At 51.5% G+C, this 23,934-nt stretch overlaps 1 protein-coding gene across 7 annotated transcripts in view; it reads right to left on the reverse strand.

Moving 5' to 3' along the window:
- CUX1 (cut like homeobox 1) overlaps positions 1-23,934 on the reverse strand; it is a 352,615-nt gene that overhangs the window by 117,018 nt on the left and 211,663 nt on the right. For all 7 annotated transcript variants that reach the window (XM_045075003.1, XM_045075002.1, XM_004761600.3 and 4 more), the window contains exons 6-8: positions 22,256-22,379; positions 19,370-19,446; positions 17,631-17,697 (exon numbers count right to left, since the gene is read on the reverse strand). In XM_045075003.1, the coding sequence (XP_044930938.1) occupies positions 17,631-17,697; positions 19,370-19,446; positions 22,256-22,379 (268 nt within the window). The remainder of the gene's footprint in view (positions 1-17,630; positions 17,698-19,369; positions 19,447-22,255; positions 22,380-23,934) is intronic.

Here is a 23,934-nt window from a genome sequence, read left to right on the forward strand (position 1 = left end):
AAGTACTACTTGGTAGGATATGTTAAGAGGAGGCTTGGTGGCAGAGAAGCTAAAGCGAAGAATAAAAACAGTTCTCGTTGCACAGCTACGACTCTCAGCTGCTCCTCCCTCCTCTCCTCCAAGCCCACGGTCAAGGCGACGGGCCCCAACCTTGAGCGCCCTGCACGTGAGCCAGCCCGAGGTGGCCTCCGCCCCCAGGGCTAGGAGGCAGAGGGGCCCAGCACCCCTCAGGAAAGACAGCAACCTTCCTCTTCCTCTCGCTGGCACCAAACGTCTGCATTTCGGCCGCGTAAGTGCCTTTTTTAGGGCAACTTGAAAATGAATAATTCAGCGGTTCCTATTCTACTTGTGAAGTGTTAGACAAACAATCCAGACGGGGCCAGACTTGCTGGCCCCACGAAGACCGTCCGTTCCCTTCGTTCTGACATCATCGGATTTGGCCATGAATCTTTAAGAACACCCTCCATCCTGTCTAATCACTAAAATACCACAAAGGAAGTTCACAATACTTAGACACCCGGGCGGGGGTGGGGGCGGGGAATAGAAAGGTTAATTGCACATAAAGTTTTCCCTCGTAGCCAAGCAAACAGTGCATCAGTCCCAGTGATAGGGAACTCTTTAAAAACCCTACGTATGGAATGTCTTAGTCACTCCAGGCTACCGTAGTTGAGCTTTTTTTCTTTTTTTAATTTTAAAGATTTATTTCTGTATTTTAGAGACTGGGGGGAGGGGCAGAGGGAGAGAGAGTCTTAAGCAGACTTAGGACTGAGCATGGAGCCGCACGTGGGGCTCGATCTCATGACCCTGAGATCATGACCTGAGCAGAAGCCCAGAGTCCTTTGCTCCAGATATCCCCCACAATGGAGCTTTTAAAATTCAAATCCAAGGCCTAAAAGTATCTTCCCCGCAGAACTCCCCTTGAACTCCCCTCATCTACCCTAAGTGCCTCAGGGATTCTGTGTTTTGTGTTAAGGCCACTTTTGAATATTTTGGGAGGTCGAGGTGATGACAAATTTTTTTTTTTTTTGAGGTGATGACAATTTTAAATTAAACAAAAAACCTTCCCGGTTTTATTAGAGAATTCATTTGGGAAGGGATTCTTAGTGGACAAGCCAAACCCTCTTTCACACGTCAGGGCTGGAGAGCCACAGCTGATGGCATCTCGAGGCCCTGCCTCAGGAGGACATGTACAGCCCACAGCCGCCTTACCACTCGGCTACGTCTGTGATCACTGATCACAGTAATTCTGGACAGAAAACTGAATGTAGTCACTTTTCAAACAAGGTAGGGGCCCCCCCAGGTTTAACCTGTAGGAGAAAGACCCCGAACACCCAGGGGATCAATTTCTGAGATCAGTAAAAGTTAAACAATGCATCCGATCCTCTCCTGCTGCCTCTCTGCCTACTTGTGATCTCTGTCAAATAAATAAGTAAAATCCTAAAAAAAAGGAAAAAGAAAAAAGAACTTTCCAGACATAAGGCACAGTAAATGATAAAGCACAACAAGCTTGAACTTGTCTTAAATCCTGAGGCAGGAAAATCTATAAAACAGGTAATATAAAAACGTACAGAGATGCAATATATAGAATATAATCCTATTATAAAACCCACTACAGAGCTCGGAGAGCAGGGCACAGGGAACGGGTTCTAGCACATAGAATTGGAAAAGCAGGTCACGGTTGAACTTGAATGGGGGAAGCGCTAGATTGGCCGCCGTGAACAGGACAGACAACTCAGAACCCAGAGGCTCCTTTATTCTCCGCACAGAAATAAGAGAGACGCTCCTTTCAAGAACAGGAACAAAAGAAGAAGATTGGATGTCCTGGTTGTTGCGAAAGGGCGCAAATGCACTATTTGCGGGCGATACAGTCACATGCTCACCAAATCCAAGGGGTTCACTGCAGCAAATGAGTGGAGATAACCCATGAGTTCAGCAAAGCCTCAAGTTTTTTGGTAAGTACATAAAAAGAAAAAAGAAAAAAAAAAGATACAACTCCCATGTGCCAGTAATAAATATCCAGAAAACAGAAGATCTATCTTACCTACAACAGGGATATAAATATTAAACACATGGGAATTAAAAGAACACGGCATGAATTCCTTTTCTAGAAAATCGAATTATAAAGTGCTAGTGGCAAAGGAAGTTAATGATGACATTTCTTACTTGCAGTTGCATTGAAGAGAAATAAATTATAAATTCTCCCAAGCTGATTAATAAAACTTGGTGAAGTGACAAGTTGTGTGCCAAAAAATTAGGGGATGAGAATACCAAAGGTCCCCCCCCACCAATGATCTATCGATCGATCTATGGATCAATCTGTTTAGAGTGGGGAGAGGTGGAGGGAGAAAAAGCAGAGCCTACGACGAGCGTGGAGCCTGATGCAGGGCTCGATCCCATGACCCTGAGATCATGACCTGAGCTGAGACCAAGAGTCAGAAGCTCAACCAGGCACCCACACTGGAGTTTTTTTTTTAAAAAAAAAAAAAAAAAAAAAAAAAAAAATATCCCAACAAGAGCAAAGTGGGTGTGCAAAACACCCAAATGGAAAACAGAGACATGAGCAAACCCCCGTGGTGCTTATTAGAACAGAAAGTTGATCAACAGAACGGCATTCCGGACAGGAATCCAGATGTATATGTAGATATTTATGTCGGATTTTTCCAGTGTTCGACACCAGCGGAAGGGATCGTCAGCCGCTGTGGGACGAACTGGATATTCAGACGAGGAATAACAGACAGACACGTACTCTACCTCATATGCCAGAAGGAATTCCAAACAGGCTGAAGTTAAATCATAAAACAATACTAAGAAAATGGATTGGAAAAGGAAAGACCATCTTCCGCGACTGAAACTGCATTGAAAATAACTTGTGATACATTTGATGGCATCTGTCTCCTATAAACTAGATAGAATATCTCTGCACAAGGAAATCACTAGAACGTAAAAATGTGAGTAATTAAAATCCAAAATATGTGTAGAAATTACTACCCTGTTTCCACCCTAACCATGTTCTTGGGATGTAAGGAAACACACAGGGTAGAGAGACAGGAAAATACCGAGTTTTGTGCTAACGTGAGGTCCCACCTCGATGGCAGTGAGATGGTGAAAATCATTGCAGCCTGCCCCTTATCTTCTGGATTTGCCACAGAAGTTCTGAGACAAGCAGTGTTTCTTCTCCAGGCCAGACTGGAGTTCTGGGCTTACACCCCTGGAATTTGGGCTGGGGTTGGGGGAGCAGAAAGCTGAGCTGTTCTTGCAAAACGGTCCATCCCTCTGCAAAGCAACAAGCTAAGAAGTCTTAAGACAGTCTCTCTTTTGCCCTATGATCTCTCTTTCTGAAAAACAGTTTTGGGGATTATTTTTCTGAACAAAAATTCATCACGAACAACCCAAATAACCCAGGCGCTCACCAAGCAAGAGTGGTAAGAACAGTTACATAAACCCTAATTCATTGAGAGAAGAAAATACAATTTTGCCACCAAAATGACAAATCAGCAGATGAGCAGGTGTTACAGGAACCTACAAGTGATGTAAGACAAAAGGACAAAGGACAGTATACAAAGCAGAAAGTCCTGAGCTCGTCCGTCTGTGTCACCAATGTGCATGCGTGGCTATGTGATGCGTGTACCCACTGCCATGGGCATCTGAGATATGTAGACGTGTCTGTTCTCGAAACTGGCTACGGAGAGATAAAACATGGCTCAGATCTCATTTTTCTATTGAGATGGCTAATTACTGAACTGTGAACAACGGAGCCAGGCCCGGTGGAGGGTCACGAAGCCCTCTTGGTAGCGGCTAGCTTTGCCACAGGAGCCGGAGCACAGGGCGTCAGACACGTTCGCAGGGATGGCAGCAGCACCCATCACCTGGCCCCTGGCAATGCGACCACTGAACACTTTATGCCTATTAACCTCTGGGAGCTCGCGTGGAGGCAGACACAGTCACAGAACATGAAACCCAGGCCAGCGGGAGGCTAACTGGACTCGCCCGGGGGCTCACTGTTTGCGGCAAGTGGACCCGGGTGAGCCCCCAGATCTGTCCCCTGTGCCAGGAGGCTCAGCCTCCTCTCCATAGGGTCTGCGGGGTACACTTAACTAAGCTTGCAGGAGAGAAGTACGGGCTGCTTTAAAGATACACACATTCATGAAGACGGTTCCAAAGTGCTATTTCGTCTGTCGTAGTGATGGACTCTAAGCTGGACAGAGATGGGGCTGAACACGGGCTGTGCCTTCGGAGGGAGGGAGGTGCCTGATGGCTTCAAGGCCACTTTGGATCCACTGATGTGAAGGCTCCAGAAGGACTAAACAGGTACTCATTGAACAGGAGATTCAAAAGTCAGAAAGTGGGACGGTGAAAAGGCACCTGCCGGCCCCAGATCCCCTCCGAGAGCCGGTGTCTGCATTGACAACACGCGGCGCGGGTTCAACGCTCAAAGTTCAGAGTCCTATGCTTCCCGCTCAAGTACATGATTTGGACGACATCTCTCCGCAGCAGCACGTAAGGAGCTTCTGCATCCGTTGAGTCACAGCAGACTCGCTTAGCGATCACCCTGCATGAGAACTCCAGAAGGCCAGAAGCAGAAGAGCTCAGGTCGCCGTGAACCAGCCCTGCCCCTCGGAGCCCCTCAGAGTCCCTCGCACCGCTCTGGTGCCACCAGGACCCTGGGGCATTCGCAGGCCACCGAGCAGACTCTGCCAGGCTTGACCCAGCAACCTGGCTGCATGTCCTAATTATGCATTAGAAAACCCCTCATTCGGTACTTTTACACCTGGTATTGGGACACCCTGGGGAGAAGTCCAAAGGGTTGCCAGACACCGCACAGCAGAGCCCACGGGGCTGACCGTGAGAGCGCCAGCTACAGCTACACGCACGCGCGTGCCTCCCACCCCTCCCCTCCCCTGAGTGGGCTCTCGAGATAGGCTGATATCCCAAGGATCTTGTTCATTAGAACTTCTGGTGAGGGGCAGACACAGTGACTGTCAGAGTACCAAGGTCAAGGACATGAGATGATGCAGGGAGGTGTCTGCTCACCCCCGTGCACTAGCTCGAGGATTATCCCAACACTGACGGACACCCCGGTCAGGCACCGTCACAGACTCTCGGAACCCATGCGTGAGCCCTTGAGGAGCTCCTGGGCTGGTATGACAGACGGGACTGTCACACACCAAGTCTGACACAACGCGGCCCCGTGGAGGTATGCATGCGCTCGAGCACTGGACGCAGACGAGGTGCTCCAGAAGGGCCATCGGAGTCCTGTCCCTTGTCCTTATTTGGGCAATTCTGTCTTCAAACCAAGTATCAGCCAAATGAAACCACAGCGCCTAGATCAGTTTTCTGAAGGGTGGTCGCCGGACCCCCACCCCAGGTAAGTAATCTCCGAGTAAGTGTCCACGGCAGAGTCAGCGCCTGTGGGTGGAGCCCGTGCTCCGGGCTTTTGCCTTTCATTTGCGACCGAGGCACCCTGCTGTCCCCGACCATCCGTGGCAGCCAGGGAGGCTCTCTCCCCGCCTTGCCCGTTCCTTCCCTTGCTTTAATTTTCTTGGTAGCACATGACACCTGACTCTACCTACACGTTCATCACCTGGCCATCTGCTCTCTGCTCAGTGGTGGCCTCTAGAGCAGGGACCAAGAACATCTGTGAGCGCTGAGTGGGCGCTGTTCTGGGCACTGGGGACACAGTGGCAAAGGGACCCGGATTGTAAGGAGAGAGCGATCAGCCGAGAGAGAGTCAGAAGGAGGAGAGGAAAGTGGGAAAGTTTGGTTTTGCCGTGAAGCTTGTGATATTCGTTACGGGCGGGTCGGGGCCAGAAACATCAGTGTGGGAGCCATCAGAATACAGATGGGATTTAAAGTGAACCTCCCAGGGTCAGGACGATCAAGTACAAAGACGGGAGTCCTGAGGCCCATGCCTGAGCCCGAGCCCAGCACCCAGGATGCACTCAGCAGATAATGACTGAACAGACGAAGCTTCAAAATAACCCTGGCACGGGGGAAAGGGCACTGCCTCCCTTTTTGTGGAAGGAGAAATGTCCCTTAGCTTAGACAGAAAATGCTTTCACCCCTTCCCCTCGTTAGGAAAATGAGCTGCAGATTTCCTGATGCTCGTTCTTTTATGGTGACGGAGCTTCGCGCCCCATGTTAGGCCGACAGCATATGCTGCGGACCGTTACAGGCTTGGCCCCTCCGACAGCCTGAATCCCCGCGTTGCTTCTTCCCACGGGGGTCTAGGCATGTGGGGGGCAGACCCTGAGGGGCAAACAAGCATCCTCCATCCCCAGAGGAAGGGTCCATCCACACAGCTGGCACTGCTGCATCTGTGGAATTGGGACGCTACTCACCCCTGCCTTAGGCCCAACTGTTTCACACCTGGAAGAGGGGGGTTTCGTGACAGCCGCACGGACTATCACTAAAACCCCCCGTAGTGGGGGACAGCACTATGCGAAGTCGTGGGGTAAAAAAGGGGGAGGGTCTAGTTGGGGCCCTCGAGACGCTGCTGGTCTGTGATGGATGCTGAACCTTCCCTGAGCCGTGGTCCACAGTCTGGCAGAGAGTATGGACCTCTTTCTAGAAAAAGGTTTTCAATATCCAAGTTTACTATGGGAAATAATCATTCTGATGTGCGGTTATTACGGTACCTAAAAAAAAAAAAAAACCAAAAACACCCAAATTTATGATGTAGTAACAAACATTCTTTGTTATCCGTGCAAGGAATAACGAATCTGAGGGTATTTACAACCATTTTAACGTGATGCAAGATCCACTTGCAACCGAGCCTCAAGATTCTTATTCCGGTCTGGTGACTTCACGTGCAAGGGAAGGAAAAGCTACTGCACAGTCAGATGTCAGTAGAAAATAAAGATGTATGTTTTCTGGATCCAGATTCATGATCCCCGCCCCACCCCGCATTCCCTCTGTGGAAAGAGAGGGACCAGAGCCTCCGCTCACGTGTCCGCGCGGGCACAGGCACGGGCCGGAGAGGCGGGAGCTGCTGCGGAAGGAAGCTGGGAACTCTGAGCGGGGATGTCGGAGCCTGGTGAGCCTGGGAAGGGCCCGCGACCCCCCGAAGGCAGGTGGGGAGCTGGAGCTGGTGTGAAATGAGGCTGTGAAGTATTTGGGGGGGGGGGACGCGCTCATGAAGCGGCTCAGGGTTGGGACTGTGAGGATTTTTCAGTGGAAGCAAGACAGAGCCACGGAGAGACTTTAAGGAGGAAGGATTTTAACAGGATCAGATTTATATTTCGGGAAGACACTTTGGGCAGACAGACACTTGGAGGATGGATTAGTCCAGGGAAGAAACTGGCGGCAGGGAGATCCGCCGGGAAGACAGTGAATTTCGGGGCCGAGAGATGAAAAGAGCCAAATTATTACAGTAAGAAGTGAGGGATACGGAAGGTCTCGAGGAGGTGGAATTAATACGGATTAGGGCAGCAGGAGGTGAGAGTCGGGAAGAACCCTCCGTTCTCTGGAATAAAGGCAGACCGTGCTTGCCTGGGGTGGGGAGGACATGCGAGGGAACAGTCCGTGGGGAAGAGGGGAGTCACGGAGGATGGTGAGTTCGCTTGAGTTTGCGACGCCCACGGCAGAACTGTCTAGAAAGGAGGCGGAGCTGAAAATACAGAGCTTCCCACCGTGGGCCTCATGCTTCTAGAGATCTTCCCCACCCTCACATCAAAGAAGGAGCCCCCGAAAATTTCTCCTCGTGTTTTCATGCTTTCATTTTTTACATTTAAAGGATTTTAAACATTGAGACTTGGTGCTGCTGGGGCTCAGCTCTCTCTTATCTTCCCCACGGCCAATTATTCTGGTGCCACTTATGAGAAGCGCCATCCTTCTGACTTACTTAAACTCACGCAGTTTTTATAGACAGCTTCTTCTCAATTTTTTCCCCCTTAATTTAAAAGCCTTCACTAATATACAGAGCTACCAGCAGGGAAAGAGAGAGAGAAAGAGAAAATAAAAAAGACAATCAACCATAGGCCTACACACAGAATTGACCACTTGATGTAAGTGGTTGATTCTTCGTGACTGATGACAACTTCTAGATTTCTAATTATGCTTGAGTTTCCCACGAAAAACATGGGAGCATCTGGTGGCCTTTTTGTTGGGTAAATCCTGAAAACTGTACAGCCATCTTCTGGCTAGAAGAAGGTGCAGAAGCACGTTCGCGTGGGAACAGGCCGTCTTGGAAAAGATAAATGAAAAGGTACAAATGTATGTATGCCGTCCAATAAAATTTTGAGACTATGCTGCTTTGGTGCTCCAGGCTATGCTGAGAACATCCCAAACATTGCAGGACTGAAAAAATTTCTTTTTTTCCTCCCGACTCCTTTAGGTTTACCTTTAGGGAAACGAGAGGGTGCACGTGTGGTCATCGGGGGGTTAAGCCCCCCTGGTGCCGATGTCCCGAGTCTTCGCTTGTTCATCAGGGTATTAAATCTGAAAGCTCAGGAGAGCAATGCAGCCGGGCTGCCAGAGTGAGGCTATAAAGTTCTGCATTAAAAATTCATATCACAGGCTCGCCTCGGAACTCGGCTCTGGCTGAAGGGGGAGCGGGCGGGGAAATATGAGACACCCCACTGTCTTTCTGGCAACTGGAGACATTCCTCAACAAACAGCACCTCAGGAAGGGAATGAAAGGCCAAACAAGCCGTGAAGGAAATCAATGAGTTCAATTATCTAGCTCGCTCTCGCTTTCCTGGAGGAAACTTTTCATTCTTAAGGCTGGTTCCAAAAAGTTTTTTTTTTTTTTAAACGCTATCCCAGAATAAGAGCCGCAGACATCTTTGCTGGTGCCCAGATGTTTGGCAGCTCTCTTAATGTGTTTTACAACAGTCCAGAGAGCCCCAAATTCTCCAAGCCACACGGGGTGAGGCCTCTCCTGGAGTCTGAGAGTCGCCTCGATGTGACCCTCCAGAGGTTAGGGCATTAACAGGTGTACAACGCTAGGCACTTGGAGCTTTCTGCTTCCCGCCCAGCAGCACCCAAGTGGTAAGTGGTCAGGATTTCTAATTCCGAGCCCTCAGGACGAGGACTCCCCCAGCTGCAGCGTGCCGACGTGGACAAAGAGGCCTGGTGGCATAGACATCCTGATTTTCCCAAGGTCACCACGGGAGAGGATGAGGGGTGGCTGGGGCCCACTCGCTGAGGGTCCGCTTGGGGCATTCCTCCACCTCGCTGTTGAGGACACCACGTCCTGAGGACAGAAACTGGGTGCCCTGCCCACGGTTACTCGTCTCACTGGGTCAGCAGTCAAGCCTCATGGTGACCCTGAGAGCGGGGCTCTCCCCCTTATGCTCCCACTGTCCCCCGCGTCTGGGTCGGTGGCTTCCCTGCAGGCCAATCTACAGAGAGGCTGTGCAGGTCCTGCTGGCGGACAAGATCGGAGATTCAGCTTCTGGGAAGCAGCTGTGGGGTAACGCTCAGAGCCCAAGAAGGGGGCGGGCTCTTCGATGCTGCCCACAGCCGTGCAGCCCGGTCCCATCGTTCTACTAACGAGGACACGGCTACTGTGAGGGAGGGGACTTCGTCAGGACCCACCTGTGACAGAGTTGGGGCCCGACCCAGGATTTCCTGACTCTAGGCCTAGTGCCTTCCACCGTCCCCCAACCAGAGGAGGCTGTGATGTCTATCACCGTCACAAAACAGCAGTCTGGTAGTGAGGCGAGGGATGCTGGGGCCCTTGGAGCATTCTGGGGTCCAGGCTCTCCCAGTATGATGACGCTACAGGGAAGCCACTTGAAAACCCCGCAGCCACTAGTGGGACAGTGGCATGAAAAGACGGCACGAAAGGAGTTTTCTAGTTTTCACCTGTGAGGTAATGACAGCAGTGTAGAGCCGGGCTCTACAAGAGGGCAACCGAGGAGTAACTGACCCCACAGCACACCTATCTGATGGAGCGCTGGACAACACCCATCCGGTTTCCGAAGGGAAGTTACCGACAGCAAAGAAACAGTTACACCTCAAGTAAGACAACAACAACAAGCAAACCAGCCACACCAGCAGCCTAGAAATGAAATCTGACGCAATCTATACGACACAACAGCAACAAAGCACTGTCTAGAAAAAACACTGGAGGGACTGGGCCAGGATGTTACTGACGGTTCTCTCTGTGCGGTAACGAGCGATGACCTGTTTTCTAAAACTGTTTAGAATTTTCTACATTTGGTGTAACACACACGGAGGACTCCTGTAATGAAAAATACTAAGTATCCCACAAAGGGGACTCTCTTCACTGATCGGGGGGTGTGCCGCGGGAAGGTCAGTCGCGCCAGCCCTCCTGCCTCCCTTCCAAAGGGCCCTGGGCCGGTCGGTGCACCTCCTGTCACATTCCCCTCAGCCACCTGGGAAGCACGGGAGGAGATGGGCCGCCTCCTGGTGACCGGTGCGGTCCTGGGCCTCAGCAGTAGCCAGGGACTCCTGTGCAGAGGCAGAAACGCATGGCTTTTGGAGGAATTCCCAGGGGAGGGCCCGAGGCAGTGCGCAGTTCCAGGCAGGGCCTCCACAAGCCTTCCTGCCTAAAGCACTTCAAAGGTTCAGATGGCTCCTGCTTTCCTCTTAGAGGTCATCAGCTTCCTTTGGGAGTCTCCCAGGGAGTAAACAATGTCACCGGTCAGGGTCCAGGCCGCACGCTACAGAGACCCCACCCGGCTGTCGTCAAGGCGAAGGCTCACGCTGACTGACGAGGTCACCCACGAGCGTGGGGACGTGCACACGGTGTACGGACAGGACAAGCCCTCTCCGGAGGCAGTTCCGCTGGTGTCTGTCACCACCGAGCGGGTGGCAGGAACACTCGCAGTACGTCCTGGACGTAGGCAGGCACAGGTCACGACGTCCGTCCGACAGGTCTCTAGAGGCACTGGGACGGCTGTGCTCGCCATCAGTCTCCTTCTCCGTTTCCTTGAGCTGCAGACTGTGAAGTTCCCAAGCTTTACCTTGATCCCAAAATGAGGGAAACCTCAAGGGTCTCTATAAACACGACATTTTTATAAAAGCATGCCAAGCCCCGGCGACAGTCAAGGACTAATGCTTTTCTCTCTAATACGCTCTTCAAGGATGCCGGAGGAGCGGGGTTACTCTCTCTCTACCCACAAGCTCGTTTGTACACACACCCCGCCCAGCATCGCGTAGGCACATGGGTACGTGGGTGTTTCAGCATTCGGAGCGGGGCACGCGAGCCCGTGCGCAGATGGCATCGGGAACGTCCCCGCCCCCTTCATTCTGCAGTCCCCGCACTTGACACCGGGCCTGACATTTTAACACAGGCTTCTAGTGAGCGTGGCTGAAAGGGGGGAGGCGTAGAGACCCCGGTCTCCTGCCAATGCTGGGTAAACGTCCAGACACATCTGGAGTCCACGGGACGGGTGAAGGATCCTCGGCACTCAGAGGAAATTCGACGTGGACTTGGAAAGACGAAACAATCCCCTTCTTCCCACACAGTGCCCTGGGCTGGGAAGAGCCTGGCTCTGGGCTGTGCTGCTTAGAGACGCTGCTGTTGCTGGAGAGGCCGAGGAGAGCCCTCTGGGCCTCACCCAGGCGTCGGATTTTAGGTGTGAGGTGAAATGCTGATACAGGGATGGAGAATCCTAGGATTCTACAAAATGCATGTCACGCTCTTTGGGAGCTAAAGCCACAGAGCGGGGAAAGCCCCCTCTTCTCCCCTCAAAGTCCTTAGCTGTTCCCCGCAAGCGTCATCTGACCGCCTCTAGGTTGAAGGGACAGCAGGTTCTTTATTCAAGCCCAGCCCCTTGAAACCATCAAAGTGGCTGTCTCTCTATTTTTAGGGAAATTAATCTAACCAGGATAATTACAGCAACTCATACTGGAAATTGATGACTCATCAAAAAGACAGGAAACAGAAAATGTTCCGCTCTTAAAGGTACAGCCGAGAGACTCCATTTCAGGAGACCAGCGCCGGTGTTGTCAAGTTCAACGGCGATGCGCAGGCGTCCAGCGGGATCGTCAGAACAGCTGTGCGGTTCTCGGGCTCCGCCGCCTGCGCTCTACCGGGCCCCCTTCCACAAGTCCTTCACGGGGAGGTGTCAAAATAAATAAATAGAGGAGCAACCAGTCTGCCAGGGCTGACAGGAGGGGGCCGGAGGGAGAGCGAAGGCTTGAGGGGCTCCACGGCGACCTCTGGCCTGGCTGGCCCTCCCACAGGTGACACCGCTCTCTTCAAGGCGGTCACGCGTCACCACCTCAGGGTGTGCAGGGCGCTGGATTTCGGGGCCAGGCCAGAAACCTCCGGGGACTAGTCCCCAGTGACCCGCGCTCGCGGAGGGTGTCCACCCCACCGCCAGTCTCCAGCAGGTGGTCTGCACGTAGCCCCACCTGCGCATCGGGTCTCCAGCTGCCGGTCCCCTCCCCTTGTCAGAGCGCCTCTCGGGGCCCACGCGCCCCACTGCTGGGCATTTCTGCCCTCAACGACGTGGGGCACATACAGGCCCCCTGCCCAGGCAATTCCCACAGAGCCCTAAGCCAGGCTCACTTCTCAGAGTGCACGGTGTCCTGTGAGAAGGCACTGGTTCCCTACGTGCTCGAAAGAAAATACTCTAAAATTAACCCGAGCGAAGTTGTTCACAAATGTCCCTTTTTGTAACACACGATGGAAGTCGGCGTGTATACAATGCAGGGCTTTCTCAGAAGTACAGAGGAAAGGACTAGAACATGAACAACCTTAAGAAATATGAATTCTTCTGGCAGGAAAGGCTCGGGAGGTGCAAATTCTCCTAAGACTCACATTAGCTGTAAAACACAGAGCATTTCAGTACAATTCGGTATTTTCTTCCACGGGAGGCTCAGACACACAGGCCACAATCGAGAGGAACGCAGTGAGCGGACTGTATGTGTTGTAACGGAAGCTCTTTCTGTGCCAGGATTCCGGGGACCCAGCAAAGAGGGGACCGTGGACGGGAGGAGAAATTCCTGCACTTCGGCCCAGGATGCTAGTCGGGGAGACAACGCTCCCCTCCTGCAGGGTGCGGTGCTGACCAGCCACGAACCCAGGCGGCTGGCTGTGGAAGGTGAGGGCCAGGCTCTCTCCGGGGCCAGGTGCCACGTGCCCCGAAGCAGCTGTCCACCTCCACGGGCATCCAAGGACCTGTTTACTTACTAAAATCCACACCCCTCTGCTTGGCTGACCTGTGCAGGTTGAAGTCAATCGGGTTGCTAACTTTCCATCTGCTAATGCAAGTGGGAAGATCGGGACCCAGGGTGCCCCTCTCGGGGCAAAAGAAAAAAAAAAAAAAAAAAAAAAAAAAAAAGAAGAAAAGAAAAAAGAAAGGAAAAGGGTGTGTGGGGGGGGAAGCAGAGACATAATTCATTTATTTAACCCAGAAACGGTTATACTCTGCAACCCTGCAATCCTCTTACACAACTGTTTTGGCAAACCCCCCTATGTTCCAACAAATATTAAACTGTGCTTGCCACTTGTCTAAGGAATCTTGCATTAATAAACATGAAGAAGAACACTTTTACCTCCCACTCTCAATGACGGGACAAAACAAAGACCAGCTGTATTCATCAATGGGTCCTTGTTCTGCACATAAAGGCTAATTACATTTTGCTTCAAGCCTCCGCGTGGAAAACTTCCCCGCTGCAAGTCGGCCCGCGCTGTCCCAGCTGACGCGGGGTGGTGACTGCTCACAATAAACCGGGCTCTTAGACCGGCCTCGGGGCCTTCGACCTGCGGGGCTGCTTTCCCAAGTGCGGGGGACATCTCCCAGCGACAGAGAGGCGAGGGCAACATGGGCTCTTGGAAGCCCCTGGGGAGCCCACCTTCCCCAAGGTCTGCTGATCAGAAGCACATACCAGGCCCCACTCTGCTGATCACGGAAGACGGAACGGTCACTATTGGCCATGCTAAGGGCCGCCCGCACCCCCTCCCCGACTCTGCACCAGGCCGCTGTGCGTGTCCGCCGTTGGGTGAGGAAAGTGGGCGTGGTGGTCAGCGAGTGCCCCCACGGCCACGGGAGAGGCCCGGACCCCCGCCCTGTGAGCAGGGAAGCCTTCTCCGAAACCAATGCTGGACCCTGCCACCCCATCCCCCTTTTGTGATTTAAGAATTCCCTACTCTCGGAGAGAGAGCAAAGAAATGGTTTAGAAATGTTTTAAGACCATTTGTGCGAAGGTTTGCCCCCGGTGGGCTTCTCCTCGTACGTATTCACGAGAAGACGTCTAGGCTACTAGGAGACACGTACGGTGGGCCCGAGGCGGATGGCGGAGCGACAAACCTTCCCCATAAAATAAAGGGGGCGAGGGATGCGAGGTGGGAGGCTCCACACACAGGCGCTCTCCCAGGCCGATGGACTCCCCGCAAAGCTACAACAGAGTCGTGAGGACTGACTCAGTCCATTCTCCACATTTTTTGTGGATTACTTACTCTGGGAAGCATGTACAGTAAGTTTGGCCCTAGGCTGCCTTTTGTTAGCAGTCAGTCCACTTCCAACTTGGGAAATGCCCAACCCCTATGCGGGCCTGAGTCCACTGTCCTTCCCCCGCTCCCAACACACTCGGCATCCGCCCTGCCCCATCCCCATGTCTGGCACGTCTGGCGGGTGAGCCCGGCGGCCCCGTGTTCTCGCACACCCGCACTCCTTTGCCTCGAGCAGCCCCTCACCCGAACTCATCTTTCAACCACAAACCACATGTCACCTCCTTCAGGAAGGCTTCTCTGATTACCCTTTCCTTTTGCTCCAGCTGGCTGAGCCTCCCCTAGAGGCTGCCCACTGGCTGCTGCTGAGTTCGGCCATGGGAGTTCTAGCAGTGGGAAGCGCGGAGGGTAAGGGCAGGGGTCACTCTTCGCCCCAAAGGCCACAGGTCCTCGCAAGCCTCAGTGTGGTACATCCCGGCCAGTCCTGGCTCAAGCTGCCACATTCCCTCTGTGGCATCCCTGCTGCCAGCCCCTCGCTGGAGTGCGCAGTCTTGGGGACACCCTGGCAGCACACACGCTGTGCCAGCTGACGGCCCCCCTACCACAGCAGTGATCACACTGGATTCCAACGGCTTGTCTCCCCGAAGCTTCTACCTTGGGATTTTCAGGACCGAGCACAGGGCCAGGCTCAGAGGGGGCCCTCTAGGAATGTCGGCTGTGCTGAGCAGTGGCTCTGTTCTGAGTCGTGACCCTCCTGAGTTAGGCTTGTTCTTGCCAAGCACACGCAGGCGCGCCGCACCCCTGCCTCCCTGCTCCTCTAGGGGGAGGGCAAGCAACTCCCGGCTCTGATCCTGGAAGGTGACGCGCCCCGAGCGCCCATGGCCCTGGAAAGCAGTCTGTGACAATAGCCGGTCCCGAAGCAGAACATTCTGTTAGAATAAGCAACTCTCATACATTCTGCTTCTATTTCCACTTACTGGAGTTTAGCGAACATAAGCAAGTCACCCAGGGGTTTTCATTTCATTGGATTTTTGGGGGAAAAATCTTTTTGGCCTTAGGACACACTGAAATGATGAGAAACAATCTGGAAATATTTCTCACTGAGCCCACACCAGTGACCGCCACTGCCCATCAGATGCCAGTAGAGTTGTAGGAGTTGAGGGGAGGTCTGGGGCCTCTGGGGCCCCCCTGGTGACCTTGCTGGTTCAGGGGACCCAAGATTTAATTCTTACCTGTAACAGGACAGAGCTGGCTTCTCTGTCCAGCCCAGGAGTCAGTGTGTCTATAATCCGTAACTAGAAAAACACTCAAGACTGAAAATTATCTCTATCATCTTAAGAGGCGGTCACCTGGGAGCAGGGCCCTGACCGGTGGCCGTGCTGTCCTCCCCCAGCGTCAGCCTGGCCTCTAGCGAGGTCAGAGAGGGTGGGGACAGAGGAGGAGAGACCCTGACCCCCTGGGCTGTCTCCCGGCAGCTCCCCAGCCGCCAGATTCCCCACCCAGCGCGGATGGAAACCTGGGGGCGGGGAGCGTGTCAGCCCTTTCTACATGGCTCTTTTGGGCTAAGTCGCTTCCCCAACGCCTAAGACAAACCATTCAATGGACACAAATTTTCTCTGTGGCTTCTCTAGAAGCCCAATAAAGAAAGGATGAGTCTAACCCAGGGACCAGTACTTAGCACTCAAGTGACAAGTAGCATTATTTGCTGTCATTTCTGAATGGCTTCGGTAGAGGCCGGATGTCTCCAGGCTGCTTCTCTTCCCTAAGCAGGTGCATGTCTGCGGCTAACGGCACCTCCTCTCCGGCACGCCCCGGGAGGACAGGGCAGGAGGCACCAGCTTCTGGAAGCTGAGCCTCTTAAAACATTCTCAGAGTAGCGGCTTTCAAAGTAATTTCTGATTGAGACCCCCCCGAAAGAACTGCATTTTACACGGCAACCCAATAACCGTACTTTTGTGTTTTTAGATTTCTACACACAATGAACACGAAAGTGTCACAAAACAATACTCGACTTTACCCTGTGCCGGGAGCCGGGATACTGTCTACTCCGCTCTGTTTTTCTGTTTTCCATTCTTTTTTATTGCTCAACCCGCCGGGTGCCGCTCACTACACTGACTTTGTCCCTGACACCCAGTTTGAGAAACACTGGCTTAGAGGGGCTCAGAGACGGGCTGCACAACTTTTGAAGTGAGCAACAGAGCAAGCTTTGGTTAATTATAGAAATGCAAGACGTATCTATGTCTTCTAGAAAGAAATGTGGGTTACAAAAACAAAATAATAAACCTTGTCGGGGGGAAAAAAAGAAGGAATTTACCAAGAAAGACAATGACTATTCTTAGTAGAATAAAATCCAGGAAGAAATAATAGAAAAATAAGGGTGCCAGGCTGGCAGAATAGGGGGCCAGATACCAACGCCCCCCCACCCGCCCCGGGCAGTGATGCCCGCACAGGCACAGCAGGAGCACAGCGGGGCACCCTTCTTACTGGCACAGGCAGCCTGGGGGGCATGGGCTTCTGGGGGACACTGGGGGAGGCTCCCAGGACAGGAGGTGGCTCAACTTCTTGTCTGGTGGCCCTTCCTGTCTGGACTTTGACAGGGGAGACTGGGGAGGGACAACTGCTGCTGCTTTGTCATCTCTCTTGATTTCTGTCACTACTGTTCCTTCTTTTCTGGTGTTCTGCACGTGGGTGGAGTGTGCCCGTGCTGCCCCAGATCACGGATTTCCTTCTGGCAAGAGCCTCGTGTGACACACGCCCACCCCCAACAGATGCAGGCCCTGTGTGTCCGTACATGGATGTGTCTGTACATGGATGCCCAGTGTGACGCGCGAGTAAATACATCTGTGTGGGAGCCAAGGTCGCAGACACAGGGAAAAGGGGACGTCATCTGCACAGACCCAGCTCCCCCAAGGGTCCCATGTGTCCCCTCTTCTGTAAGATGCCCTGTTCCCAAACTTTCTTAGAAAAAAAGCACATGCTGATGAGGCTTCCTAATAATTAAGGACACAAGTTCCAGTGTTCGACGATCTCCAGAGCTTACTGTCACACCACGGTCATCAGATTGACGCGAGCAGCTCATGGTGGTGCTGCTGTTGTCCCCACGGTAGCCCTGAGGCTGAGCGCCTCCTAAATCCCATACCGTTTTGTGAAAGCCAACAGACAGGAGGGCAAAGTGGGGTGGCGGGGTGTCTTCCATGGATTAACAAAGCTGGGGACACCTGACCGAAAGCATGCAGACGGTGGAAGCCAGGCAGAGACTTACTTGGCAGTAATTTCTTCATCGTATTTGGTTTTCAGGTCGAATAATTCTGTTCGAGTTTTTTCCAGGGCTGAAAGGCAGAGGACATAAAACCTTAATATAAGACACCAGTCGTTCGAATTAAATCAGAAAAGGTAAAGTAGGGGCGCCTGGGTGGCTCAGTTGGTTAAGCCTCTGACTCGGTTTCGGCTTAGGTCACGATCTCGGGGTCACGAGATCGAGCCCTGCGCTGGGCTCTGCACTGAGCGCGGAGCCTGTTCAAGAGTCTCTCTCTCTTCCTCTGCCCCTCCCCCCGCCAAAGAAAAAGAAAGAAAGACAAAGGACACAAGCAGTGTATACGCATCCGAGGGGTCCAGGATAACGGAAGTGCACAGAAGGGGCCCAAATCCCCTTCCCTTCCGCCTCCTCTTAGCCACGCCCCTCCTCGGAGGTAATTCCTGTTATTGGTTCAGTGTGTAGATTCCCTGCTTTTACATATATTTTATTATTTAAAAAATGCTCTCATACACAGTTACATATATATATATTTTTTTTTCTTCCCCTCCCGACCCTGCACAGATAGGATGATCCAAATACTTTCTGAGACTTGCTCTTTTCCTTGAGCAGAACTGCATGGAAAGCTCTCCGTATCGGGACACAGGCAGTAACAGCAAGCTCTTGCACGAAGCCGGCCAAATGCTGGGCACCTGAGGACCCTCAGGAGCCAAGGTCCTGGGGTAAGGAGCCGAGACATGCTGGAAAGACAAAAGCCAGCGGGCTGGCTCCCCAGGAGGCAACTTACGTTCCCAGCAATACCAGGAGTGTGACTATTTTCTTATACTCTCACCAACACTGCATATTATCAATTAAAGAAAATTCTTCTGACAGTATGACAGGCAAAACAATCTTTCCCCTGATTTAATGAGCATCCTCTTGCCTGTTAAGAATTGTTAATATTTTTTCATGCATGTACTGGCCACGTGCGTGTCCCCCCTCAGACCACCTGTTTGCATCTCTGGCCCCTCGTTCTACTGGACCGTTTATCTCTTTGTATGGATTTCCTAGTGAGTTTTTAAGGTGTCTTGAGATCTTGGGGGGTCTCATTCACGTGTCTGGAAATGTGCTGTGGTTATGTTCTCACACTCTGGCATGAGGTACTCCCTCGGATTATGAGGTCTTCTGATGTTTTCCCCCCCACGTTCAAATTAAGTATATGACGCAGTTTCCCTTTCAGGGGAAGAAAAGAAAGAGAAAGAGAAAGAGAAAGAGAAAGAGAAAGAGAAAGAGAAAGGAGGAGAAGAAAAAAAAAGCATAAAGAAACGATAAAAACTCCAGAACAACCTTTTCGGGCATCTTAAATTTTAAAGTTCTACTAGTACTGTGCTTAAGACGGGAGGAAGTGTTGTTTTTTTTTGTTTTGTTTTTCCCCCTCTTGGTTCCAAATGAGACATCGGTCCTTGACAGTTGGGCGATTTAGATGTGTTTGTTGGAAAAAGAGCAGAAAGAAAGGGCGGTGTGTGGAAGGGATGGGAAAGGAACAGACCCTCCCACCTGGATGTGACCCACTCAGGGTGGGTAAGAATGAGGTCAAGGTCGAGAGGCTGGGGGGAGGGGTCTGAGGAGCGTGGGCGCCTTCACTCGTCCAGGGGGCCTGGGACAGGGATGGGGGTGTGGAAGGGGGAGTCGGGGGACAAGGGCACAGCCCAAAGCCCCCCACTTCCGTCTTCCCCGAATGGACTTGACTAGGATGCAGAACGTCCCACCTGTCTGCAGACTTTGAACTTTGTGTTCCGCTTCCTCCAGCTTTGAGGTGGTAGACATCTGCGTCTCCTGCAGCTTTCTAGAAAGGAAGAGAATAAAGCCAACTTGGTCATCTTATTCCCCAACGTGAACGTCCTATGTGCTTTGGAGCTCGGCGGCCAACAGTCTTTGTGGCAATCCATGCCAATGGCCCTGGGTGCATGATGGGGCTACCGCTGGGGGCGCCACGAGCGTCACGTGGCTGCTCCCCAATCTTCAGCGCCCAGACTCTGTACCCACATGCGACACAAGGTGGAGCGTGCATCCCGCGGGACCTGATGCAGGCTGATGGCCACAGCCGGGCATCTTAAATGTAACTTGCTCTTCACGTGCCAGATATTTAAAAAAATAAAAATAAAAATCATCATCACGCACTCATTGTTTTCCGAAGTTCCCCAAGAAGAATGATACATTTACATTTTGCTGACACAATGAAGGAATTTGTTGGGATAAAGGATGTGCTAATAGATGTGACAGCTGCTCCACGTCTGTTATAATGGAATGTAAATGTGACCATAATACCTAATGCGCGATTGTCAGTGTTTGAACCCAGCGTCCCCGGATTTACATTTCCCCTGATCTCCAGATGAATTCCCTGGTCAATAAATAGCATTCCTTCCTCCTCATCTGCAGAAAATGTCTAAAAATAAGTTTATTATTTTTACATCATATGAAGAAAACACACGCTCTCAGACTAACAAACCTGGGAATACAAAAAAGTAGAAATTACATCGTTTAAAAAAATTGCTCAAATTTCCATCCCTTATGGAGAAGGGATTGCTCACGTTTTCACATATTCCAATTATAAAACTATTACAGGTTCTGAGTTAAAAAAAAAAAACAAAAACCCACCGGCTCAAGTATACTATAAACTCACACGTAATATACAACAGTGTAATAGACATTCCCTGTCCCTTTCAGTGTGAAAGGGATCACAGCACACGCGGCTTGCCCACTTTTTCACTTACTTCCTTACTTTGGAAATGTTCTACACCAGCATACGTGGCTCCCCCTCATTCTTATTAAATTATTAACGTAACCAGCCTCTGCGGACTGTTGGATTGTTTACTGCCTCTTCCTACTAAACAATTCTGCAGTGATCATTATGTAGACATTGTTGCGTAATTGTGACAGTGAATCTGCTGGAGGAAGTTCTAGCAGAGGAGTTAGAATGGTCAAAGAGTACGTGTGATTTTTTTTTTTTATTATTGTTGTTCTGATAGATATTGAGAAACTTCCCAGTAACCAAAAAAAACTCACTAATTTAAACTCTTGCCAACAGTATGTGAGTGTTTGTTTTCCTGCGCCAACACTAGATAAAATTAAACTGAATTTTCCTGCTGAGTAAAGCTGAGCATTTGCTTCTCTTCATAAGAACTGTCTGCGTATCTCCGGCGTCCACTTCATAGCTCTCGTTTTTTCCTACTAATCTGTGAGGGCCCTTATGTGGTTGGAAAACGTCTTCTCAGTTTTTTGATGCTTTTACAATGTTTATTGTTATTTATTTTTAAATAATCAGTTTTCAATTATGATCAGAAAGAAATACCTACTCCAAAATTACTTAAAACAGAATACTTGCCCAAGTTTTCTTCTGGTATGTACACAATTGAATTATTAATGTTTAAAGCCTAGATTGCTTTCAATTTCTTGGTGTAAAGAATGACATTAAAAAAAACATCATCTAGCTTTATCTTCTCTCCCGAGTGGTCAGTCTGGTATTTGCATCTTTAAATATAATTAATTCTTTTACCTAGTTTGAAAAGCCAATTTAATAATATCAGATTCCCTGATGAACTTACTCTCACCATTTTCAGATGCATGACTTTGCTCTGTGTAGCGGTAATCACGCTGTATGTAATTGTCTATCCTGCATTTTCCACTCTGTGTCATGCTAGATATATCGCTGGTCTTACTTCAAATTCTACACTGTTATTATTTTAATGGCTGTGCCATGTTCCAGCTGGCGATGGCCCGGCTCTACCTACACATTCCTCTCTGGCCGGCATTCTGATGGCTTGCCTCCCCAAACCCTCACCCTAGGTAGTATCAGTAACATGGTGAGAAACTGCTCTGGGCGTCAAGTGCTGTTCTAGGAGCCCTGACCCTGTGGGGCTCCCTTTTCCCCTGGGGGCAGTACCCAGCCCTGCTCTCCCACACTGTACAGGACCTGCTTTGGTCCTGCAGCGAGGACTCTGGGAGGCTACGTGAGACCACGGGGGAGGCCGAGGCTGGAGTGCTGACCTGGGCTCTGGTCCCACCTCTGGGACGGACCAGGCCGGCCGGGAGAGCAGGGCAGGTCCCGGATCTGAAGCCTTGTTTCTCTATCTGCAACAGATTTTACTGACATTGGCTGCTTGATATATGGAGTGTGGCGAGGTACAGAAAAGAGGCCAAAAACCCAAAAAAGCCCCCCAAAAAACAAAAACCCCAAGATTTGTGGCTGATGTTAAATATCTGCATTCATTTCGGCAGGTGGCAGGATTTCAGCGTGCGTCTAGGGCGTCCCCAGAGAGGGCACAAGGCCACACCCTGTCATCTCAGCTCACATCAGTGCACGCCAAGCGCACACGCTTTGTGCTCAAGCCTTGGACCCGCGTGGCCTTGACAGACACACTTGACTACCTGACTCCACCCTCTGGTAAGTAACAAAGCACGGCCCTCAAGGTAATCTCCCAGATGACAGAGTAAGGGACACCTTGACTTTTCAAACAAAATTTTGGCGAGAGCCGCGCGGAGTGTGGCTCGCCATCTGGGCTGGTCTCCCGAGCTTGCTCCGAAGGCTCCTCGCAGAGTCAAGTTCAGGGCTAAGAACATCGTGTCAGTGCGTGCAGACCCCACCAGACACTCACCTCTCCTTTTCCGCAAAATCATTTTGTAACTTCTGTTCCTTTTCGAGAGCTATAGTCTCCGCTTGGTTCTTCAGAGTCTGTTCATATTCTCGGATTTTTTCTTTAAGTGCTTTTATCGTAACCTCTGCAGAAACAGAAACATATGGGAGTGAGCGGCGCAGATTCTGTGCGGCTACACACACAAGCCTTCTGCGACCTGGTAGGATCGCTGTTCTAAACTTTAGCTCCTCAACCTTGACACAAAATCAATGGTTACGAGTCCCTTCGGAGACCTTTTACTCTCTAAATGTTAAATTGAACTTTAAACATTTAGGCTGCGGAGGATCAATGGATTTTGCTGGGAAGAAGAGTTACGGTTTCTTCAATACGACTTACAAAAAAGTGGGGGGGGAATCAGTGGTCATACAGAATATCATCTTATTGATAAGCTTTAAATTAGTCCTCTACTGAGGGAAGATGAATCGTGTTTTTGTGCAGTTTAAGTACTTTCTCACAGTTCATAACAGTTCATAAGCGTGTGTGCGTTCTGGAAGAAGGCGTCCTGGCCAAAGTCAGGTGAGTCTAGAGACGTGCCTGGCCCCATGCTGCGGTCCTGTGGGTTCACAAGTGACGGGGTACCGTGGGGGACGTGGTGTGCTAAGCAGGCACGGTGCACGTCTAAGGGACGCACCCCGGAACTGGGAGCTGTGTGTGCGGAGCAGGGGACTCCTGGAGGAGCCAGATCTCTGGGAGAGTGAGTGCCAGGGGTGTGGGCAGAGGGCTGGGTGACGGAGGAGCTCTGCGGGGCTCAGTGCTCAGAGCCCCTCGTGGGGCAGGGCTGGCCCCAGAAAGCCTGGGCCCCACCACCACTGAATGCGTACTTCTAGCCCTTGTTTTAATGAACCCAATGGGAACGCCAAAGCAGACGTAATGGACAGGGCAGCGCCCTGACTCAGACCCGTGGGTGGCTCGAGGGCAGGCCTATTCCGCCTGCTCCCTCCACAGACACCCCCACCCCACCCTCTGTGCCGGACCGTCCCTGGCAGGCACTGAGGTCCCAGCTCCGAGCAGAGCAGAGCTCTCGGGGAGCTGCACCTGCTGCGCGTGATCCGTCTCGTAGAAGGCGAGGCCGAGAAAGGGCCAAGGCACGAATGAATGGGGGAGCCTAGGCAGGCTGACTGGGGGAGGCCCGGATGGCGTTTGTGACAACGGGGCTCCAGGCTCATGCGACAACACTGGCTGCCAGGTCTTCGCCCAAGTCAGAACTTGCTTCGGGGCCCTCGGTCCTTCAGGTTGTGACCCACATGCGGCTTTTACAGCCCCAGCTGCACAGACGTGCGGGGCAAGGCCGGAGCCCATGCGCGGGCGGTTAGTACCCGCATGGCTTAGGGGAGAAAAGCCAAAGGCTCTTCCACGAAGAGAAGAAATGGGCCCTTTTCATGAATTGGAACCTGAAGGGCTCTCCGTAGAACCTTCCACTTTCATTCAGTGGAAACCTCTGGGTTCTCCTTAGAGAGACAGAGAGACAGAGAGAGGAAATTAAAACCAATGACCCCGTCAGGGCATCTGAAAGGAGAAAGGGGGTCTTTCTGCCTTTGGGGCTGGCTGTTTGGGGCCTGAAAGAAATACTGTGTGAGCCTCATGGCTAAGCACACACGTGGCTGTAGAGCCACAGTGACAGGGACAAAGCTGGGCAGGAG

The sequence above is a fragment of the Mustela putorius genome, unplaced genomic scaffold (genome assembly GCF_011764305.1).
Source record: "Mustela putorius furo isolate JIRA1106 unplaced genomic scaffold, ASM1176430v1.1 tig00000139_pilon_pilon_pilon, whole genome shotgun sequence".
Classification (NCBI taxonomy): Eukaryota; Metazoa; Chordata; class Mammalia; order Carnivora; family Mustelidae; genus Mustela; species Mustela putorius.